The sequence below is a fragment of the Strix uralensis genome, chromosome 3, assembly GCF_047716275.1.
Source record: "Strix uralensis isolate ZFMK-TIS-50842 chromosome 3, bStrUra1, whole genome shotgun sequence".
Classification (NCBI taxonomy): domain Eukaryota; kingdom Metazoa; phylum Chordata; class Aves; order Strigiformes; family Strigidae; genus Strix; species Strix uralensis.
In genome coordinates this window covers 83,299,396-83,321,251 of record NC_133974.1, presented here as the reverse complement: position 1 = coordinate 83,321,251, position 21,856 = coordinate 83,299,396, and the positions used below count along the sequence as shown (strand labels likewise).

Sequence of the window (21,856 nt, the reverse complement as noted above, 5' to 3'; positions counted from 1 at the left end):
TCTTGTGAGACCCCACCTGCAGTGCTGTGTCCAGCTCTGGAGTCTCCAGCACAGGAAAGACATGTGCTCGAGTGGGTCCAGAGGAGGCCACAAAGATGATCAGGGGGCTGGAGCACCTCCCCTATGAGGACAGGCTGAGAGAGTTGGGGTTGTTCAGCCTGGAGAAGAAATGGCTCCAGGGAGACCTTATAGCAGCCTTCCAGTACCTAAAGGGGGCTACAGGAAAGGTGGGGAGGGACTTTTTACAAGGGCATGTAGTGATAGGAGAAGGGGTAACAGTTTTAAACTGAAAGAGGATAGATTTAGATTAGATATAAGGAATAAATTCTTTACTGTGAGGGTGGTGAGGCACTGGAACAGGTTGCCCGGAGAGGCTGTGGCTGCCCCCTCCCTGGAAGTGTTCAAGGCCAGGCTGGACGGGGCTTTGAGCAGCCTGGTCTAGTGGAAGGTGTCCCTGCCCATGGCAGGGGGGTTAGAACTAGATGATCTTTAAGGTCCCTTCCAATCCAAACCATTCTATGATTCTATGATCAGCGTTTCTAACACTGCTACCTGCCCACTGGGCACACAAACACACACATGTGGCAGGTGACAGACCTGCACATGCGAGTGGCCTTTGCATTTCAGTGGAGCAGCTTCTTGGCTTGCCTGACTCTGGAGAGCAGAAGGAGCTCAGGTTTGCAGCAGTGAAAGCTGGGATGGAAGTTGAAAGAGCCACATCTAATCCCAGGCTCCTGACTGATTTGCTATGTGACCTTATACTGCTTCATCTGACTCATTTTCCCTCACAGTCCTGGTGTCTCCTGTCTGTCACCTTTCCCTTCAGGTGTGAGGTATGCAGAGCAAAACATACCTACCATCAGTCCTTGCTGCAAAGAGAGAAACCCCTACTCCCTCTAAAAATGAGACTGCCAGCACAATATTCCTGTGACACTGAAACATCCAGGACTGTCCATTCAAGTGCATCCTTTGCCCATCTGGTTCCTGTCCCCAAGCATGCAAAATCTCATTTTAACAAAAACTTGGGCTATTTCCAGATCAGTTTTGTCAGCTCTTCTTGCTGGGGCTATCAGAGAGGAGGACCCTGAGGAAAAACTAAATGGAAGTGGTAGGACCCTTGTGGATTAAAAGGGACTTGCAAGCCTGCAGGAAAGCACAGGACTGTGGAAGAAGTGCCCAAAGATAGATGATGTCCCATGAAATCTGCACTGCACCACTACCCAAGAAACAGTTTATGATGGGCTTAAGAAGTCATCTGACATGCTGTGGCAGTGGCGGAGCAGAGAATACACAACAGCTTCTTTCTTTGGGAGGAATGAACATCTGCATGACATGAAAACACAACCACTAGGAAAAAACAAACAAAAAAAAAACCAAACAAAAAAACAGAGGATGAGCCCACAAGTCACTGGTCTGCAAAATCCAATAGTGAAGGCTCTGAGGTCAGCCCCCCTGTGTGGCCGGAGAGACACCAGAGCCAGCCTGCCTGGCCTGTGGGAGGAGCTGAGAAAGGAGCCATCACATCACTTTTGGCCAGTGTTCAGGGAGGCACTGACTGTCTCCACAAGAAGTCATAGGCAGGTCTCTTCTACTACATTCTGCAAATAGGCCTTTCAAAGGAATAATGCATCAGGTAAAAAGTGTTAGAGTTGGTAGGAAATAATATTCCTCAAAGACAATCTTCCTCAGAACTGGAGAAGAAACTTCTTTCATGTTTGTAGGCAATTTACCTTGGCTCAGGATGATTGCAAACCTCAGAATAACTAAGGTCTGCTGACCTGCAAAAGCAACATGAGACCTGCCCACCCATCCATCCTGACACATGGCACCATGGCTGCCGTAGGACATACGCACCAGGCCTTATCTGCGTGCAGGAGTACCAGACCTCTCCCCTCACAGCCAGAGCACCGTTTCCAAATTTGGAGGTGCAAGTAGACAAACCTACCTAAGAAAACAACTGATTCCTCTTCCTGCATGGAGATGATTTACCCCAGGATTCCAGCTACACACAGAAAGGACCGAACCATGGGATGGACCTGGGCAATGGCTCCTCCAAAGAACGGTACAGCCTAAGAAAGGATAAGTAAAGAAAGGGAAGAAACAGAGAGGGGGTTGAAGCAGCAATGACAGCAAAATGGACACGTAAACAGCACACAAGGGGAAAACAGTGATCACCGTAAGCATTCCTTTATCTTAAAAACTGTATGTAACCATGTTTCTAACAGCTGCAAAGGGTGGTAGTGCTACCAATATAGGAGTGAAGGGAACGTGCATGGCAAGTTGGGCGGTACGGGGTCTACTTGTTGTTGATTTGTGACAGCATGGCTGGAAGCCTGCAAACCCTGCTCAGTCCAGGACCTGCAGGTTCTCAGCTGCTCAGAAAATCAAGTTCCCCTTATTTATGACCCAAGGATAGACAAACTGATGCTTCGGGGACCTTGTGGTCATTTTAGATTTCGTTCCTATGGTCAAATCCAAGTCTCTTTTATAGCTGAGTCACCTGGTTTTGAAGTGTTGTTTTCAACTCCTTGCAGGACTGTCTTCCTGTCCCACGTCCTCCCAGTCCCACCCTACTCACATGTGCACTCGCTGTCCTGCAGCTCACCCTGCTCTTCCTCCATGCTGTCCCACTCCTTGCCACTCTTCCCCCCTTTGTCTCTACCTCACTTCCTTACATTTTGCCTCTCCACTGCCTTTGCCCTTCCCAACTAACCCTTTACTGTCACACTCCAAACTTCTGAAGTTTTGGCAAGTTTCTTTTCCGAAATGGGAAGTGGTAAACCAACCTACTACAGTCTTCTGGTAAAAATCCTGTCACTTCATCTCCCCCCGGCTTCTACCATCTTCCTTTTGTTTGTCTTGGCTACTCTTTTGTCTACTATAAAATTGCAAAGTCTTTGAGGGCAGTGCCAGAATCTGGTCCATAGAATTCCATAAGGCACCTAATATGCTAAATATTATAAAAGGTCCTATTTTCTTTTATTTTTGCTTTTGATTTTCAATAAACTCACTGAAAATCCAAGCAAGCAGGAAAAGTAGACAGACATACGTGTCCTGTCAACAGGAAGTTTCTCTTGCATAACTTCTCCGACAGTTCTGGAAAGCTAAACGCGGTTGAGTTTATTTTCCTCACTGCAAATTAATAGTCAGGAAAAAAGTGAACCCGTAAAGAAAAGTCATTTCTGAGAAAGGAGATTCTAGAAAGGCAGATGATTTTTAGCACGCAGAGCTGCCCTCATGAAACATCTGCTATGACGTAGTCCTGTTCTGGCCGTAGACCAAAGGTATCAATAGCTCCACAGAGTAATGGGATAAGAAATGGGAAAACTGCCATTGCTTGTTTAGCAGCTTGTTTTGCTGATAAATGTCTGTCACTTTTCAAATAGCCACAGTGTAATTGTTTTTTGGGGGAAAATATTTCCTTGAGCAGGAGGTTTGCAGGCCATTAGCTATTTCCCATCTGTGCTGGTGTTTTAATACACCACACATACACTTTGCTCCCTATTAGAAATTACTCACAGGTTTTGATTATGGGCAGGAAGCCTGAAGTTTAGAAATCACGTCTGTCATTAAAAAGTTTTCTCCTGCCTTACAGAAAATTTAAATCTCAAAATCATTAGAACCAATATGTATTTTTTGAGAGAACCTCTACTTATAGAGATTGCTAGGAAAAAAGTCCTATTTTTAGACATCTGTAATTATAAAATAATGAATGACTGTACAAAAGCAGCAGCTGTTTGACTAACACGGTGGCCACTGTGTGCTCATTCCATGGCTAGAGGCACAATGTCACTTGGCCAAGTGCTGCCACGTGCTGCAGTTCATCTCATCCCGTTTCAAACTATGCCATGAAAATTTTTAAATTCCACCTGATAGTTGCTAGGACAGACAAGAGACAGACCTCTGTTTAATATCACACAATACCAATATCTGCTTTCACTTCACACACATACACTCAACAAGAAATTAATTGCAGCAAATTTAGCTGTGCCAAAAGACACAGAACTATACTCTTACCTGAATCAACTGAAATACTAGATGCATATATTTCTGGGAGAAAAAAACCTGAAAGCCGTTCCATATTAATGAGTATCCTTCTCCTTTCTTTCCCCTTCTCCCGTTAGGAAAAAGGCAGTAAAAAAAAAAACAATGAGAGATATAAAAACATGGGTACTGTTGAAGATTTATTCCAGCAATAAACTTTTGTCATCGGAATCCTTTGCATTTTTTTAATTCAAGAGGATCACATGGCATTTCTATCCTAACTAGGTTTTGGACTTCACAGAATAAAGTTAAGGGAGAAAGAGAAAAGAGATTCAGGATTAGAAACTGCTCCTCAAAGTATGAATATAGGAATGGAGTGAAACTTCCGAGTCAAGTCCTGCACAGTGGGAAACTGGCACTGTTATTTACCACTGGGACCAAGAGGCAGAAGGACCAACGTACAGGCAGTGAGTGCTTTTCAGAGTTTATTGTAAAAAATAGTATTAAACAATAGGAAAAAAGCCACTCCTTGTTCAACCCACCACATATTGCTTTATGTGGAAACAATGGAAAAATGTGACATAAATGTATTTTACCCTTTCCTATCCATGTATCAGATGATCCCAGCTACTCAGGACATGCTCATGGGAAAAATATTGGCACTATCACAGCATATGGAAGTGGAAATAAAAAACATGCAATATTTTCAATTGCAGCTGGGAGGCCTATTTCCTGGAGTCTAAAGATCATGTTGTTTTATCTGTTTTCCTTTAGCATAATGTACATTATCAGACTTTTCTAACTTCAGACACCGGCAGAAAGCCCTGATTTTTTGCCAATGGTGACATACCCACCTTAAAGATAAATGTGGAAGTCAGAATGTCTGCCTTATTTCTGCTTGCAATTTCCTCTCCATAGGAACATGCACATGATATAGTTCCTGCTAACAGATATTTAAAGCTTGGCTAGCCCTTTTTCACATGTAACAGTTCAACCCCACTGGAGGTCCTCAGGGCAGCACAAACAATGGAGAACAGATTTCCAACACCACACCACATTTGTTTTGGCCAAAACCTGCTTGTCCTAACACCAAATTATTCATGTTAAACATACTTGGTAGGTCTTCTGCTTTTGTCTACAAACAGAAAGATGTCAGATTCTGCATTAAACTGTATTGCAAAAAGTGTAAACTAATACATTCCACAATTTTTTTTCGGTGAATCTTCTAGCTCATGTCAAAACCGTGAAGTACCAATGTTAACTTGAACAGAGCTCAATTTAAACAGAGCCCCAAAATAATGAGTGCACAGTGGTATTTACCTTGTGCAATTAGCTTCATTATCAACCGGTGAAAAGTTGACTTAGCTTCAGTTTCATGCTCAAAAGCATTAAACAGGGATAACTTTAGTTACATGGCACCTTTGAGACCACCTCAGTTTCAAGTCAAGGGATGAACTTACACATACATAGGTGCATTGTTTTAGGTGTGACATTAGTACAGAATTCAAATACTCAGAAAACAGGTCAGCAGAAACCTGTGGATAATGCTAAATAACAGTACCTAATCATTTTTTTTTCTACTGCTGTGCTTGCTGAAAACTGATAGCAACCACAACAGTTTGAGGTGACTCACACATCTGACAGTCACTGGTGTAGAAGACAGTGGAAATTCTGGTCATTCTGAAAGCAGATACAATGGAGCAATACAGGAAATTCCATACCAAGAGGACAAAGTCAAACATTCGTTCTCTTGCACATCATAAAAAGTACTTTTGGTTACAAATTACCACTGCAAACAATCTTCTCATAGACAAAACTAAAAATGTCTCTACCTAAAAAGCTTTGAGAAGGGTCAAAACCCCACAAACCCTAACTAGAAATCTTTCTCTAAGTCCTCCTTCCTTCTGAGTTGCAACAATCTCCTTATTTTAAGAAAGGCCCTCCTCTTGGTCAATCAATTCTGCTTTGGTGGAGAACACATCAGCCAGCATGTGCTTTGGAATTTCAGATCCCCGTACTTTTAACGTGTAGCAGGCATTCTCTACTTTTGCCAGACTCTGTTTCAAGGTATACAGCTTCTTAGATACTTCGTAAGGTCCAGTGTTGCCAATGAAAGTAAACCCATCATAAATCTGACGTAAGAACTGGCTCAGTTCAAAAGGCGTGTCTATGTCACCATTTCCAACGCTGCCGATGCACAGCCGCATCAGCTCTCCAGTTAGATCAGCCACTCCCAGCAGGTAATCTACAGGTGTTACCTTCAGGCTCCAAGTGTGTGGTTGTTTATCATGGGAATTGGAGGTCTGAGGACAGAACAGAACAAAGTCCAGTACAGAGAACAACGAAAAGCAGTCTATAATGGTTCAAATACACACTAACTTATTTAACATAACTGGTAATTAAAAACATTTGGGAAAATTAAATTGCATGGCACTTCCACACAGTCTGATTTCTAATCTCCTTCAGGCATACCAGAAGGTAGGAAAGCATCATTTCCACTTGAGATGTGATTTCCATTCTAGCAAAGCATGATAAACATACCCTACTTCTACCATCTCTAGTCGCAAACAGAATTATCACGTCTTTGTACCAACATTTATTTGCAGTTGCCTTTTAGGCACTCTTGTTTAGGCTGACAGATCTCAGCCTAAAAGATTTAAATTTTCCCTATATGGTCTGTCTAAAGCTACCGAAGCAACCAAGAATCAAAAATAATCTGCATTATGAAAATAAATTATGATTTTGTAATAGCATCTGGAATTTCAAAATCTATTTTCTACAAGAAGCTGATAGGTACAGTTCTCTCAGATGCATTTGATATCAACTGCACTCATTAAAATAGCTTAAAAAATACTTCATGAAGAAAACTCATCACAAAGTTACAAGCTTTCTCCTATATCCAAGTTTCCAATACTTTTTTATTACCATATTGGTAACATGGAAGACAACACCGGTTTCTTCCTGTTTCCTTGCTCCCATAACATGCTATCCACCCAAATTCACAAATCTGGTCAGAGATGTGTATGCAGGGGTTAACAGCTTCACAGTTTGTTAACACAGGTGTGCCACAATGGGTTTGCCTCTGGTAAGAACAAATGAAGTTAAGCTAAAAACTTGGCTTCTTTGCAAATATCCTACAAAGCGAATGAAGAAAGAATAAGAAGTGCTTTACAGCAGAATCTCTTCAATGGAAGCAGACTGAGGAATTCATCTAAAGCAGCAGTGCACCGCATGTGTATTTCTGTACATTACTACAAAATCGCCTTTTGTCCCCTATCAACAATCAAACTGTACCCAGTTCACTGTGGTCGGTGGCAGCAGTTTGTCCCTACGCAAAAAGTTCTATTTAGGACAGAGTAGGAGTATGGGCAAGTCAAGAAACAGCAGATACGGTATTAGGGCCCAGGTATGATGGAACACAAGCTTGTTCTCTGAGGGGAAGCATCAAGATCAACTCCAGGAAAGTTACCAACGACTAAGCGAAGACATACGCCGTGCATTTTAACAGAAGCTGAATACAGTGCCTCCTGTGACTCGTTCAGCACCAGCAGTAAGACTTCATTCATGGAGTTCACCCTGCCTCGGATTCATTTGTCTCCCCCGACTTTTGTGACATCACTATACACCGTTAGGCCTTAGAGGCAGTCCCAGCCATTAAAAACCCCTCCTCTATATTTGTTTGCTAGTATTTCACTATCCTGGATCTTTCCCCCTACCAGAAGTTCAGTTTGCTCTGAATAAAAAGGATGTGAAATTTATAAACTTGTATCCCACGGATTTAGTTTACTACTTGCCAGAATGAAAAGCATGTTTTGAACAAGTGAGTCAAAGCCCACATGTATATCTAATACCATTCCACTAACTGGCCTTATTTAATCAGATGCCAAAATGTGACTAAGCCTACTCATTGCATTTCCATCCCAGAAAGATGTTTGTCACATAAGAAAAAATTTTACCATGTTTGTTGTTTCTTCTCTGTCTTCCGCTGTAAATATTAGTTGTTTGTTGATCTCTTCAACACTAATCAAAGATCGTGTCTTGATAAAATACTGAAATGAGACTGCCTCAACATATTCTTGAAGTCCTGGAGAAACAGCAGAAGAATTAAGCTAATGATTCAAACTTTCCAGCAGTGATCCATGCTCACAATTATTTATTTTTTTAGAAATCTTTTGAGTGAGACTATTTTAAGGTTACTAGCAAAAAGTGAAAACTAAAATAATCCAGAAATAACACTGAAACATAATCTAACATAGCACAGTTCTGAAGTACAAAAACCAGACCAAGAACACAGCAGATAAACATTTTCCAGTTTTTACTCCAACATGACCCAGCAATTTTACCCCAACATGACTCACAGCCCAAGCTGCCAACCGTGTCCTGGGCTGCATCAAAAGCAGCGTGACCAGCAGGTCAAGGGAGGCGATTCTGCCCCTCTACTCCGCTCTGGTGAGATCCCACCTGCAGTGCTGTGTCCAGCTCTGGAGTCCTCAGCACAGGAAAGACATGGACCTGCTCGAGCAGGTCCAGAGGAGGCCACAAAAATGATCAGAGGACTGGAGCACCTCTCCTATGAGGACAGGCTGAGAGAGTTGGGGTTGTTCAGCCTGGAGAAGAGAAGGCTCCAGGGAGACCTTATAGCACCTTTCCAGTACTTAAAGGGAGCTTATAAGAAAGATGGGGAGACTTTTTAGTAGGGCCTGTTGCACAGGACAAAGGCCAATGCTTTTAAACTAAAAGAAGGTAGACTAGATATAAGGAAGACATTTTTTAAAATGAGGGCAGCAAAACACTCAAACAGGTTGCCCAGAGAGGTTGTAGATGCTCCATCCCTGGAAACATTCAAAGTCAGGCTGGACGGGGCTTTGAGCAACCTGGTCTAGTGGAAGGTGTCCCTGCCCATGGCAGGGGGGGTGGACTAGATGATCTTTAAAGGTCCCTTCCAACCCAAACCATTCTATGATAACAGAGTTTTTCAAAATCAGCATTTGTACAATGGACAGCGCAGATTACTATTTCATGAGTTCACAAAGACATAGGACACAACGCAGAGAACAAGACTGCAGATAAATCAAAAGCAAGGCAGCTCACCTACAGAAAAAGAAAGTTCCTGTTGTTCCATCTTACTAGCTGTGGTGGTTTAGCCCCTGCCGGGGTCTGAGGCCACGCGGCCGCTGCCCCTCCCCCACAAAGGGAGTGAAATACAAAGCCCCGAGGCTGAGATAAGGAAAGGTTGCAACAGCAACACAACAAAAAACAACAAACAACAAAAAACAACAATAACAGTAATAACAATGAACAGAGCAAAATATCTACCAATACAGCAGTGAGAAGCGCGATGGCATAACACACGTGTTAACCGACCGGTCTCGCTTCAGCGCCAGGATGTGACTTCTGCATGGTATCTGAATGACCCGGCTAGAGCTCCCCCCCTACTGCTGGGGAAACTTAACCCTATCCTGGCTAAACCAAGACACTAGCAACAGTAAACACTTGTTTAAAACTGAGTTTCCCACTTCACTATTTTGTGGGAATTCGTGAACAGGCTCCCTAAAAGAGGCAGGTTAGGTGAAATTCATGTTCAGGACAAAGCATCTGTTGTTATAAATCACTCCAGACAAAAAAAAAAAAACACCATAAAAAAAAGAAAAAACAAAAAAAAGGCAGGGCTGTGATGTCCAGTAAGAGCAACAACAGCTCTGCCCAAAAGACCTGATAGTCTAAAAACAAGACATGAAGGGCAACAAAAGGAGTTGGTGTGTTGGCAAGGAAATAAAAGACTGGATAACAAATCTAGCTTGTACCAGATTTATATGCCATCTGCAGCCACCTGCCACAATTACCTCTCACTACCTACTTAGCAGATGGTGATTTTCTGTATGCATTATAGCAAAGGTGAGATCTAAAAAAGAGCTTGGATGTTCAGACAGCAATTTCACAGCTTCTGTCAGATTTTCCTTACATGCAGAGACCAGATTTGGGGAAAGCATGTGGGAAAAGTTCAAAGCAGAAATCTGAAATTGGCACTGTCAGTGGAAAAATAGCAGAAACAAACCTGGAACAAACAGCCATGGCAGGACTAAGATAAAAAAAGTTTTGAAGATAAAATCAATGCATGTGTATATCTGACCTATAGACAGAGAAAGCACCAAAGGAGGACATTAAAGGAACAGACTGTAACATGACCAAGACGGCTCTAGCAGAGCCATTCTGAGTCATTTTAAGGGTTTCACTTCAAAGGAAGCAAAGGTGACACTGCCACATCATGCTGCAAGACAACCAGGATTAGACAATAGTTTTGCCAGTGCATAAAGTGAGAAAATGTGGAGGTACCCAAGAGTATCAAAAGTAGAATCCTGGTTCCATTATGTCCTGGTTTAACCAGGATAGGGTTAAGTTTCCCCAGCAGTAGGGGGGGAGCTCTAGCCGGGTTATTCAGATACCATGCCGATGTCACATCCTGGCAGGTCACATTTTCCTGGCGCGGGAGCGCTCCCGCGGTGCACTCGTGGTTTTGTACATCGTGCTTCTCACTGCTGTATTTGGTAGCTATTTTGCTCTGTTCATTGCTATCACTATTACTGTTATTGGTATTGTTGTTGTTTGTTGTGTTGCTATTGCATTGTTGTATTAAACCTTTCCTTATTTCAGTCTTGGGGCTTTGTATTTCACTCCCTTTGTGGGGGACGGGCAGCGGCCACGTGGTCTCAGACCCCGGCAGGGGCTAAACCACCACACATTAGAATAATCTCAAAATCCTCAACTGACCACTACAGGGCCAGGACCTCAACCTACAGAGATATGCAGGAAGCAGCAAATTTAGTCTTCACCTGTATCAAAGAAAAAGTCTAAATCAAAAAGAAGAGACCATAGAATTGAACAACAGATGAGGGTGGAAATACCCCAAAAAAACTAGAGGTAACCTCAAGGGAAAATTCAATTGTAGGCAACTTTCCACGTTACAACCACAAAAGCATGATGAGTGACCTGCATTTTTTCCTTTTAAGTGTGTATTTGCAAGGTGAGCAGAGGCAATTCAGAATGACAGTTCAGCCTGCACCCTTTATGCTTCTGTACAGCAGCAATGGGAAAAGCAGAATAAACATCCAGCAACCAAAGCCACACTCAGCATAAGCTGTTCACAGATCAGAACACACACAGGGAGCTGCAAGGCCAATTAAATACAGTAACTTAATCAACGGAATTTGGATAAAGCATTCTGGGCACAAGCAATAGAAGAATACTAGATAAAAGCATCTTCTAAGATAAGTAACTTCAAAACTTGCAGAGAGGAAGATTTCATCACCCGTTCTTTTCCTGCCTTACCCTCTGATGTAACATGGCCAGTAATCCATTACGAAATTTTGGCTTTTTCTGTAGATAAGCTGTAAGCTACCAGATACAGCAGCCCTCAACATGACATCTCTGCGAATCTCTCTCTGCTATCTGTGGAGAAAACTATCACATATGAAGAATCAACTTGGCATTTTCCCAAGTTCTCAGAGAGATCAAATCAGCTTTCAAACTTTTTTAATAAACAGTTTTCTTGATCCATCATAACTTCCAGTTTCAGTTCACACCACTTTACTATTTCTCCACACAGGTTTTGTCCTTTTCCATGATAAGCGTTTGGCTCCGCAGTTCAGTTTTTATTCCTTTTTTTATATAGGCATACTTATATGTACATATACACACACACATTTTTACTTCCTCTCGTCGTTTTACCCGAGCTGACATGTCCCACTCTTCTCCTCACTTCTTCTGTTTAATGCCACCATGTGAATGTTGCACACAACAGTCTGGTTTGTCATTTAGTGTCACCTTTTCACAATTAGGGAATCTATCTCCTACTATTTACAAGTAAGGCTTACAAAACCTGATTTAAAATTGTTACTATTACAAATAGACTGGTAACAAATCCTGGTAACAACTACTTCGCAAAAAATACTCATATTTGACTTTTTTTTGTTCCTTTTTTAAGTCCTTCTTCCAGAAGTTGCTACAACATGACACTTCCATGACCCAAGACCTTGAAATAAGGTGTTTCCACCTGCAGATAGAAGGATGTTTAAACATGTTATGTTTTAGCTTAATGGTAGGACATCCGCTATTTTGAGCAAACAATCCCCAAGGTGAAAAACCCCATCCCATTTCACTACTCCATCCAACAATACCTTTCCCCTTATGCTCTTGTTTTGGATTTATTCCAAAATTGGCTTATTTACAGATTGAGTTGCCAGTAATGGAATAGTTTGTAACACTGCCTTTTTTGTAATTTTTTTTTTCTAGTACACCAACCAAAAATCCCAATTAAAAGCATTGTATTATTTCTACTAGCAATTCTTAAAATTACAGATGTGAGGTAAAAAAATGGCTAAGTATTTTTGATATTTTATTACATTTACTCTACATAAATAGCTTGTACTAGTGATAAGTTCCAGTGACCCAGTATAACAGCTTCCTTCTACATTTTGGAATTTTATTTTCTACATAAGAACTAGAAAGTTACCCTGAGATATCTTCTAAGCACATATTATCTGAAAAGGAGGAAATTTGTGCCTGAAAGTTCGTGCACTTTTTTTTGCCAGCTGTATCAGCTGATGTGAAAGACTTGTCTACATGTGCAATCTCTGAGACAGATCTGTTAAGCAGAAACTTAGCAAGAAATCCGGTTTCTTCAAAAAACCAAGTCATGGGAGCACTCAAACAAAGAGTCAAATGAATGCATAAGGGGTAGGAAAAAATAGTTCTATTTAAAAAATGAGTAAAGAATAGAAATTCCTTGGTTGCAGGACTCAGGTTAGGGTAAACAGAATCCAGTTCCACCTGAGATTGTACATGCCTGCATACATGAAAGTTTTAACCCAGAATGACCGATCAAAGAGGTGAAACTTTCCTCCTAAAATTCTGTTTACTTCACTTTCTCCTTTAAGTATCTGTTCAACAGTTTAAAAATGGGTTAAAATGGATTTCATGCCTCTCAGTTCTTAAGGTTAGCAATGCCAATGCTACCTGCCATCTTCCCAAACAAGCTGCTGCTTCTCCCTATTTCTTCTCAAACTCATTTTCCTTCTATCCCTTTGTCCTCTTTCTTTCTCTGTATTTTTTTGTTCACAGAGCAGTGTGTGCTGATGGTTAGGGACACAAGCACATGACAGCCTGTGTTCTCTTACCCAGCTCCTCCCCTAAACCCTGCAGCAGGAATCCCAGGCCCATAGCAGCCACTAAAAAGATTGTAAGAAAATCTACACAGCAAGTTTCTTCTAGGATCACTATATGAAGGGTGGGGCAGATAATTTACAGGGCAAGTCATGTGAAACTACCCACTTGCAAATTCATTACAAAATCAAAACAGCACAGCCACAGATCTATCTTATCATCATGTTTAGGCTGGCAAGTTATATTCTCATTAAAAAAAACCAAACAAAAACAACCACAACCCCACACAACCCAGAAAAAAAATAGGTGTCATATTCTTGTGTAAATCCCAAACAGAAAAATCAAAGTTAAACTGAAGGGCCCTTACTGCTAAGCTCTGCAGAATACTGGGAGGATGGTAAGACTTAAAGAACCCACTTCTACAAGCATATTGATCACTGAAGGGGAGAACTGGTGAAATAAGCAAATAATTAACCAGGTACATCAACTGAAACAAGTACAAGCAATAAATCTAAAAGTATTAATACACAAATTAAATCATTTTGCCTCAGAGTCAGCATCCTATTAAGAATAAACTGACAATTCACACCTCAGTCTTTTTCATTTAAGTTTTCTGCAGACTTGGCAATGATTCCTTAGATTCACAGGTCTCTTTCCACGCATAAGTGACAAAAACTTAAGTAATTAAACTAAAACTGAGGCCGTGAAACAATCCAACTGCTTTGTTGATTGTGTGCATGAAGTCAAAGGTTAATTTTATGAGAGTACACTGAAAGAGCGTAAAGCCAACTATCCTCTGAGACAGGCATTCTCTGGACATCCTGTCGTGAAAATGCCTTAAAACAATAATTCTAACAGGGATGGATTTTATAAAATGGGACTAAACAAATACAAATGGAAGCACTAGAACAAATGTCCACAAAAGCTTACAAATCTGGGGGAAAACAATCTGGTTCTATTCACTGAGTAATACTTCAAAAGCTGAGTCATTATGGCAGACAAGGCTATGAGTAGTCTGAATTTTTAAGGGAACTGGAGAGAGAAAAAACACAACTAAATCCACATCCACGTAAACAAACTGCTCCATGTTATCAATTCAGTTTTGAAATTACTTTAGTAATCAGTACAAACCCAGATGTATTTGTCAGACTTAAACAACCTTGAACTGATTACTAACGAAATATAAATAAAGAATGTATATTACATCTAGCAGTGATTTGTCTAAACCAGTTTACTATTGTATCAGTAATTAAACTGATGCAAATTTCTCATATTAAGCCCTGAATGCTTTGTTGATGAGCCAATTGCTACTTGACACATCTGTGACCACCAAGTTCTGTTCCCTTCTAGATGCACGTGTTGAAGTGATATATTTCAGATACTGAAGTATTAATATTGTTTGCACTTTGTTTAAAGCTGAATACACACAAACTTTAGGGAAAATGTAATCCCAAGATTAGCCTGTTTTCCCAGTAACTACAGAAACAAATATAGGTTCCCTATTTAATAGGCACAGGTGCCTGTGAGAGTTAAATTATTTCCCCAAACAGCCACAAAACCCCTGCATAGAACTGCAAAGAATATTTTAATCTCTGATTGCAGAGAATACTTTAATCAAGCCTCTTTGTTATCGTTATTAGAAACGTGTACATATGACAAATGCTACGTTTCTTGCACGTAACTCATCACATATGAAAAATTCACAAGCTTTCATTTCACTCCTAGTTGAAGACCTGAGGGATGTACCATGGTTACTTTTGTAACCAGGTTTTTTGTTCTGACGGGTTTGGTTTGTTTATTCCCCCAAAAATGTAGTAATTCTGAAGAGCAGCCTACGTTCTATAAGTTCTTAAAAAACAAACAGAAAAATCCCGAACTATTCCTATGACAAGTAGTCTTCTTGATCTCTTTGACTCCCCTCCAATTGCCTTGATCATTGATACAGACTTTTAAAAGTCAATCAGTCAGACAGCAAATTTTACACTATGTAACGGCCTTGAAGGCAAGGGTTCAAGACACCAAAGAAAGGAAGCTCTGACTCAGCCAGGATGTTCAATGATCAAAGAAGAAAGAGCACCTAACACAACACAGCTTCTTCAGTTCAAACTCCAGTGAAAGTTCTCCTAAAGATGATGATGTTTCCGTGCAACAGCCCCAACTCACTAGCATGTAAGAAATACCAATGGTGGCCATTTATCCTCATAAATACAGATCTGATGATATGGTGAAAAAGGTATATCACCACTCACTAAGAGCTATTTCTCACCACATGACTGCAAAACAAAAACCTAATCATGATGTGCTATAGTAGTTGTTTCCTGGAATGGAGTAGTTCTATGACACATTCTGCTGATTTTAAACAAACAAACAAAAAAGGTTCACAGATTTTTTTCTTGGTCTTCTCTCATGTTCCACCTGCACTTGGTTCCTGTAAAGGCTGGAGGGCTCTGGTCTGTGAATGACTGCTTTTAACAGCTGCAAGGTTGAAAAAAAATTCCTGAGCCAGAGCACAAGGTCTCCTCTATTTGCTAGCTATGAAACTGAATTAAAAGACAAACAACATCACCAGTTTTAGATTGTCATGTAAGTAACTGCAATATTTGCCATAACATACCGCAGAACTTTAGGACAGTTAGGTCTTAAGTTAGAACCAGGAAAGGACAATCTTTGTTTCACCTGATCCACAGCACATATCTTTAAAAGACTGTATATAGCTTCTCTTAACAGTCTTATGTTGCCTTCAATGGCTCCTGCTGAATTTATGGCTTATGCTGAACTCAATGGCTCATTCAAGGATCAGCTGATAATCAGTGCTCACATAGTGCATGCCCTGTTTGGTCATGTCTGAATTCACATTCATTTTCCCAGGTTTATTTTGAGTTTTTGTGTATGGACATACAAACCCTGCAGCAGAAAGTAAAAAGGCTGTGCAGTTGCTATTTTTTTACTTTCAATGGAAGAACCTAGGAAAAAAGGCATGAACCAGAAATAAACAAAGCGTAACAAAATGCAACAAGCTGAAGGTATCAAGTTTCAAATAAGCAACTTGTAGGGTGAAGAAAATCAGTTTGACAAAATTTGTTGGCATGCTTGTTGATGGAAGAACATCAGAGAAACAGAGAAAGAAATTAACAGAACTAGATCTGATAAATATTAGCTTATTCACTGCAATTTCTGTTAATTTTCCAGTATAATCAGGAAACTTTGTTTCCAGTTCTGGCATTTTACCTTTCACCCACAACAGCAAAGAGATTAACTTTAATTCTTCAGTTACATCCTGTTCCTGTGTTGCTATGTTTTCCCACCATCTTGCAGAAACCTGATTGCTTCCTTCATGGATAGCTTTCCTTTCAAGTTTTAGGTGTATTCAAACCTTTTCCTGGGTGAGATGTTTACAATTCATGACACCTTCCTCATGCAGTAAAAAGCTTTTCCTTTGTATCGCCAACCTATGATTAAATATGCCACCTATTTTTACTACACTTTTTAAGCTTCCCTCAGAAGAAAAGAATGTCCTACTTCTACTGTTCCCAATGTGCAGAATAGTTCTTTACCTTGGTATTATTTCAGAAATACATAGGTATCTACAAATACAAAGATAACTAGCACAGCTCAAGTATGAGATGTTCTTTCCATATTATGAGTGAAGGAGAGTTAAGAACAAAAAAACAGGTAACACAGAAAGCATCACTTGGATGGTTCTTTAGTTTGTGTTCTAATCAAAATCCTTCATACAATACTAAAAAACCCAAAATTACTTAAATAATCAGTAACCTAAATCTGGCTTGCTTGGATGGACCTCACTCATCCACACAGCATTTCTTACAGCATCATGTCTGGTGGTCCTACATACTGCAGTTAAAAAATAGTATTCTAGCACAACTGAAGTATTTCCTTTTCATCCACACAGACTTAACTGACTTTCTCCAGTCCAGCAATGCAGTTTGTTGCAGTATGATTACACACCTAAAGTGACTCTGAATGGTATAAGGGAGGAGACAGAAATAAGCTCCATTATATCATTCTTGCAGAACACAAATAGTGCCTGCACCAGATAAATTATGTGTTGGACTGCGTCAATGCTGAACTTTTACACAGAACTTCCCACATCATCAGCAGCAGAAGCAGTCAGAGAAATAGTTTTGACAAGGTGCTGACATTTTACAGCCTCGTCATCTAATCCTATTGAGAGCAAGTGCAGACATGATAAAGAGCTAATGAGCTTCTCTGTGCACACCACTCCACTCACCACTGCTGCTAGCACAGGCACACAGCAAACAGAAAGGTCAGCCAACAACGCTCTAGTTCCACCTACTATCATCACTCTATGTCGCTCTACTGAAGAAGCCCCAAAAGAATTATGGTCTCCTCATTCCGTATCTTGTCTTATGCACGGCTATCAGCTGTGAAGATAATACCACACCTGTACTTGCTCCAAGCAGAATCTAATAACCACACTGTAAAAACATCAACACATAGTTAAAACTATCACTCCTAGAAGTTTTTCAGTCAAGCTGCCCTATAGAAAATAGTTTAACATCTCAAAAGCCTTACTATTCTCTCACAAGCCCTTATTGTTAAGGAACAAAAAATTGAGTGAGTCTTCAAACAGCTACAGATTTCATTTAACAAAATCATGTTAAAAAGGTACTCTATTCAATCCCACACAGTGCCAACCTATCAAGCCTAACTGTCTTAGCCTCCCTCAAGATTGCATTTATGCAGAATAGATTTAGAACATGCTCAGAATAATTCCATAAATGCTAACATGTTGCAGAGCACTCTCTTTCTTGTCTTTAAGGTGCATAGAGGTCTTTCCTGTATACAATTAATATTTTCCTTAGTATTTTAGATATTTATATATAAAAATACCCAAACACAGAGATATACATATATAAAATCTTCAAAAATTTCTTCCTCCCCTTCATAAATTCCTACAATATTTTCCAGTCCTTCTCTTGCACAGTGTCTCACAACAATTTTAAAGAAACAGTACACATTTCCTCACAGGATATATAAGGTATACACTGCAAAGTGGGGTAAAGGAGCAGGAATTCTATATTACAAATAGTAAAGCTTTAAAAATATCAACAAAGCAGAACATTCTAACATAACAAATGAAGAGCTCTACATTAAAAAAAGACTTCATTATTTCAGTATCTCTTTGTTTGCTTGTTTAATCATCCCCTGGGACAATCTGTACTGTTAAGAAACATGTAGAAAACAGTCATCAGTTTTTGTTGTTGTTCAATTAGTGCTATACTCAGTGTTTGAGCTCATGCAAGTGTCCTTTGGGGAAACGTCCTGCGTGCCATTAGCACTATTCTTAATGAGGGAAAGCATGAAACTCCTTTAGTGCTCTGCCAGAATTGTTTTATCTTCAAGTCAAAAGAACAACTGCTTGGAGTAACCCCAAAAAAAGCATTTAACAATTACAAGTGGCAAACAATATTCCCAAGCATTATACTCATAGAACTATTCTATTTATAGGCTAACAGTTATTATACTGAATAAAATATGTATTAGGCAGCTTTATTATGCAGACAGTCATGATTCCCCAGTTAAGGCTGCTACGATGGTTTCCATTATAAGCCCAGTTTTGATCCCTTTTACTCTTTCTGTGAGAGGTAGGGTGGGGAACAGGAGGATGTCTCATGTTTGGTTTCAAGACAAAGGAGAATATTTTTAGGAAGTTTGAGGTTAATTGGACATGCTGCTTTTGAGATATGGGACATAGGCGTTTATTCTTTTTTGAAGAAAAAAAGCAGTTTAATGGCAATGTTTTTGTTCATAAAAAGCTTTTTAACTAGTTCTCCAGAATTTCTTTAAAATACAAAATCAGAATTGAAAACCAGGTGAAAGGAAGGTCAAGACTTACAGCTCTAGGAAATACATAAAGACAAAAGATCTAGCACTTTTCCTAGCTACATTTATTTTCAAAACATGCAAGCTTTTTCCACTGCCAAAAAAGCAAAGCAACAATTAAAGAACACTAGACTTAAAAACAAAACTAAAAGCAACATTCTGAACTCTTGTCACTGTTTCCCTCCCAATTACAGCTCTTCATAAACAGTGGGAGGCAGGGGGAATAAAGCATTCCCTCCCACAGTTGCTCTTTATCTAACTATCCCCTCATTCTTCAGGTCTCTAGGTTTTCCATCTCAGCATCATAATCCTGACATCAAATATCCTTGCATCTCTGACACCTCCTTGATCCTAGCTTCACCAAGACAAAGATCTACAAGCCTTAAGCCTGCATATTCTTTTTTTTTGCCATCCCAGTGACTAACTGGAGAGCAGAGGATTTAATGAACAAGGTAAGAGTAAAGCTCTGGCTAAAAGTTTGCAATTCATACTTCTTGTACACACAAGCTCATTTAAACAATGCCTAAAAGCATTCCCTGTCTTCTCAGTGACACACGTATATTCTAACACAGTCCTTACAAAACATGCACAATGGGACACCAGCTGGCACAAACTCCCCTCAGAGGAGCAGCATGTTGAAGAGCTAGAATTTAAGAAGATGCTGTGGATGACCTATAGAAATTGACTGAAGGCAACTTATTCATTTGGATTTTATATACAGTCTTCTTAATAAGGCAAGAACTACCTAATTACAGCAACAACAGGGAGATCTCAGGGCTAGCCAGCATTACCATAGAATCACAGAACAGTTTGGGTTGAAAGGGACTTAAAGATCATCTAGTTCCAACCCCCCTGCCATGGGCAGGGACAGCTTCCACTAGACCAGGTTGCTCAAAGTCCCGTCCAGCCTGGCCTTGAACACTTCCAGGGAGGGGGCAGCCACAGCCTCTCCGGGCAACCTGTTCCAGTGCCTCACCACCCTCTTCCTTATATCTAATCTAAATCTACCCTCTTTTGGTTAAAACCGTTACCCCTCATCCTATCACTACACTCCCCGATAAAGAGTCCCTCCCCATCTTTCCTGTAGCCCCCTTTAAGTAATGTAAGGCTGTTATAAGGTCTCCCTAGAGCCATTTCTCCTCTAGGCTGAACAACCCCAACTCTCTCAGCCTGTCCGCATAGGGGAGGTGCTCCAGCCCCCTGATCATCTTTGTGGCCTCCTCTGGACCCACTCGAACACATGTCTTTCCTGTGCTGGAGACTCCAGAGCTGGACACAGCACTGCAGGTGGGGTCTCACAAGAGTGGAGTGGAGGGGGAGAATCACCTTGCTCAACCTGCTGGCCACACTTCTCTTGATGCAGCCCAGGATACAGTTACACAACTGATGAGATTCCAGAGGCTTGACACTTACTCATGTCACCTGAAGAGAGGAAAAAGGTAAAAGCACAGCCATTCCCAGTTCTAGCTCCAGAAGTGCAGTGGGGGGCTGCATATTTCTGTCTTTTAGTTCTGTCCACAAAACCACAAAGTTCGGGCATTTGTTTGAGAGATTGCACACCTGATTGCCGGAAAGATGGACAGCAAAGTCTGCTTCTCCTCCCCATCATTATTTAGTGTACTAATTAATACCTCTTTGTCATCCTTTCTTCCTACCTAGAGAGGTCAGTAAGATTCACCCTCTTATGTTGTCTTAAAACTGTAGTAAGACAATTCTTTAATTCTATGATAATCTCACTCCAAGTCCCATGCAAGTGTTATGGATGTGCTGTTGTATATGTAACTGCGTGCAGTTCTGGGCCACACAATTTAAGAAGGATTTTAAGGTCCCTGAATGCGTCCAGGAGGGCAACAAAGCTGGTGAAAGAGCTGGAGCAATTTCCTATGAGGAGCAGCTAAGGACTTTGGGATTGTCTAGTTTGGAGAGGAGGAGGCTGAGGGGCAACCTCAATTGCTCTCTGCAGCTTCGGGGGGAGGGGAAGCGGAGAAGGAGGTGCTGATCCCTCGTATCCTGTGATAGGACGCCTGGGAATGGTTCAAAGCTGTGTCAGGGGGAGGTTTAGACCGGAGAGTTTCTTTACTGACAGGGTGATCAAATACTGCAACTGGCTTCCCAGAAAGGTGGTTGATGCCCCAAGTCTGTCAGTATTGAAAAGGCATTTCAACAATGCCCTTAACAATATGCTTTAACTTGGTCAGCCCTGAATTGGTCAGGCAGTTGGACTAGGAGATTGTTGTGGGTCCCTTCCAACTGAAATAGTCTATCCTAAAACCTTTGCAGCTGTGGATGCATTGAGTCATCATACACATGCAGCAGGCCTCTAACTTCCTCTACTAGAGGTCTATAGTAATTTGGTTGGCTCTACAATGTCAATTTTAGTCATTTTTAAGAGGCTAAGATTTAAAATAATGGGGAAAAGTTTTAGAAACAATGAATTGTTTCTGATATATTTTCAGTTGTTTTCTAAAGAGTTTATTCAGGTCCATTTAGATATTAACAGGTATTTTTATGCAAGTCAGAAACCAATTATGCAGGAGAACCAGTGTAGCTGATTGTGGATGAGTATTTACCAAATACACATAGCAAATCTGAACAGAAATTTTTTCATTAATTTCTGTATTTTCAGGTTGCTATGGCTAGCTTAAGTTTACGTATCTTTCATATAAAAAAAAAGATCCAACTTTTCAGGTTGGAAAAGATGTATTTTTTAAAAAACAAAACCAATGATCTTTTTTTACTCAGAGGAGAGAATCTGGAAGTAGAAACCTAGCGTCAGGTTTGCTCACTTGCTTTATAAGACATGGATACACACAGAAGTTATTGTGCGCTAAGTTTCCATATGTCTGCT

General features: G+C 40.6%; 1 protein-coding gene across 3 annotated transcripts in view; it reads right to left on the bottom strand.

Annotated features, from left to right (window-relative positions):
• Positions 1-1,970: 1,970 nt before the first annotated feature.
• The window catches only part of TSNAX (translin associated factor X), a 28,838-nt gene continuing 8,952 nt past the window's right edge, over positions 1,971-21,856 (bottom strand). For 2 of the 3 annotated variants that reach the window (XM_074863130.1, XM_074863128.1), the window contains 2 exons: positions 7,941-8,068; positions 4,456-6,287 (listed from right to left, as the gene is read on the bottom strand). In XM_074863130.1, the coding sequence (XP_074719231.1) occupies positions 5,913-6,287; positions 7,941-8,068 (503 nt within the window). In that variant the 3' untranslated portion in view covers positions 4,456-5,912. Of the gene's footprint in view, positions 2,070-4,455; positions 6,288-7,940; positions 8,069-21,856 lie in introns of those variants that run through there. The other variant, XM_074863131.1, reaches the window with a different exon arrangement.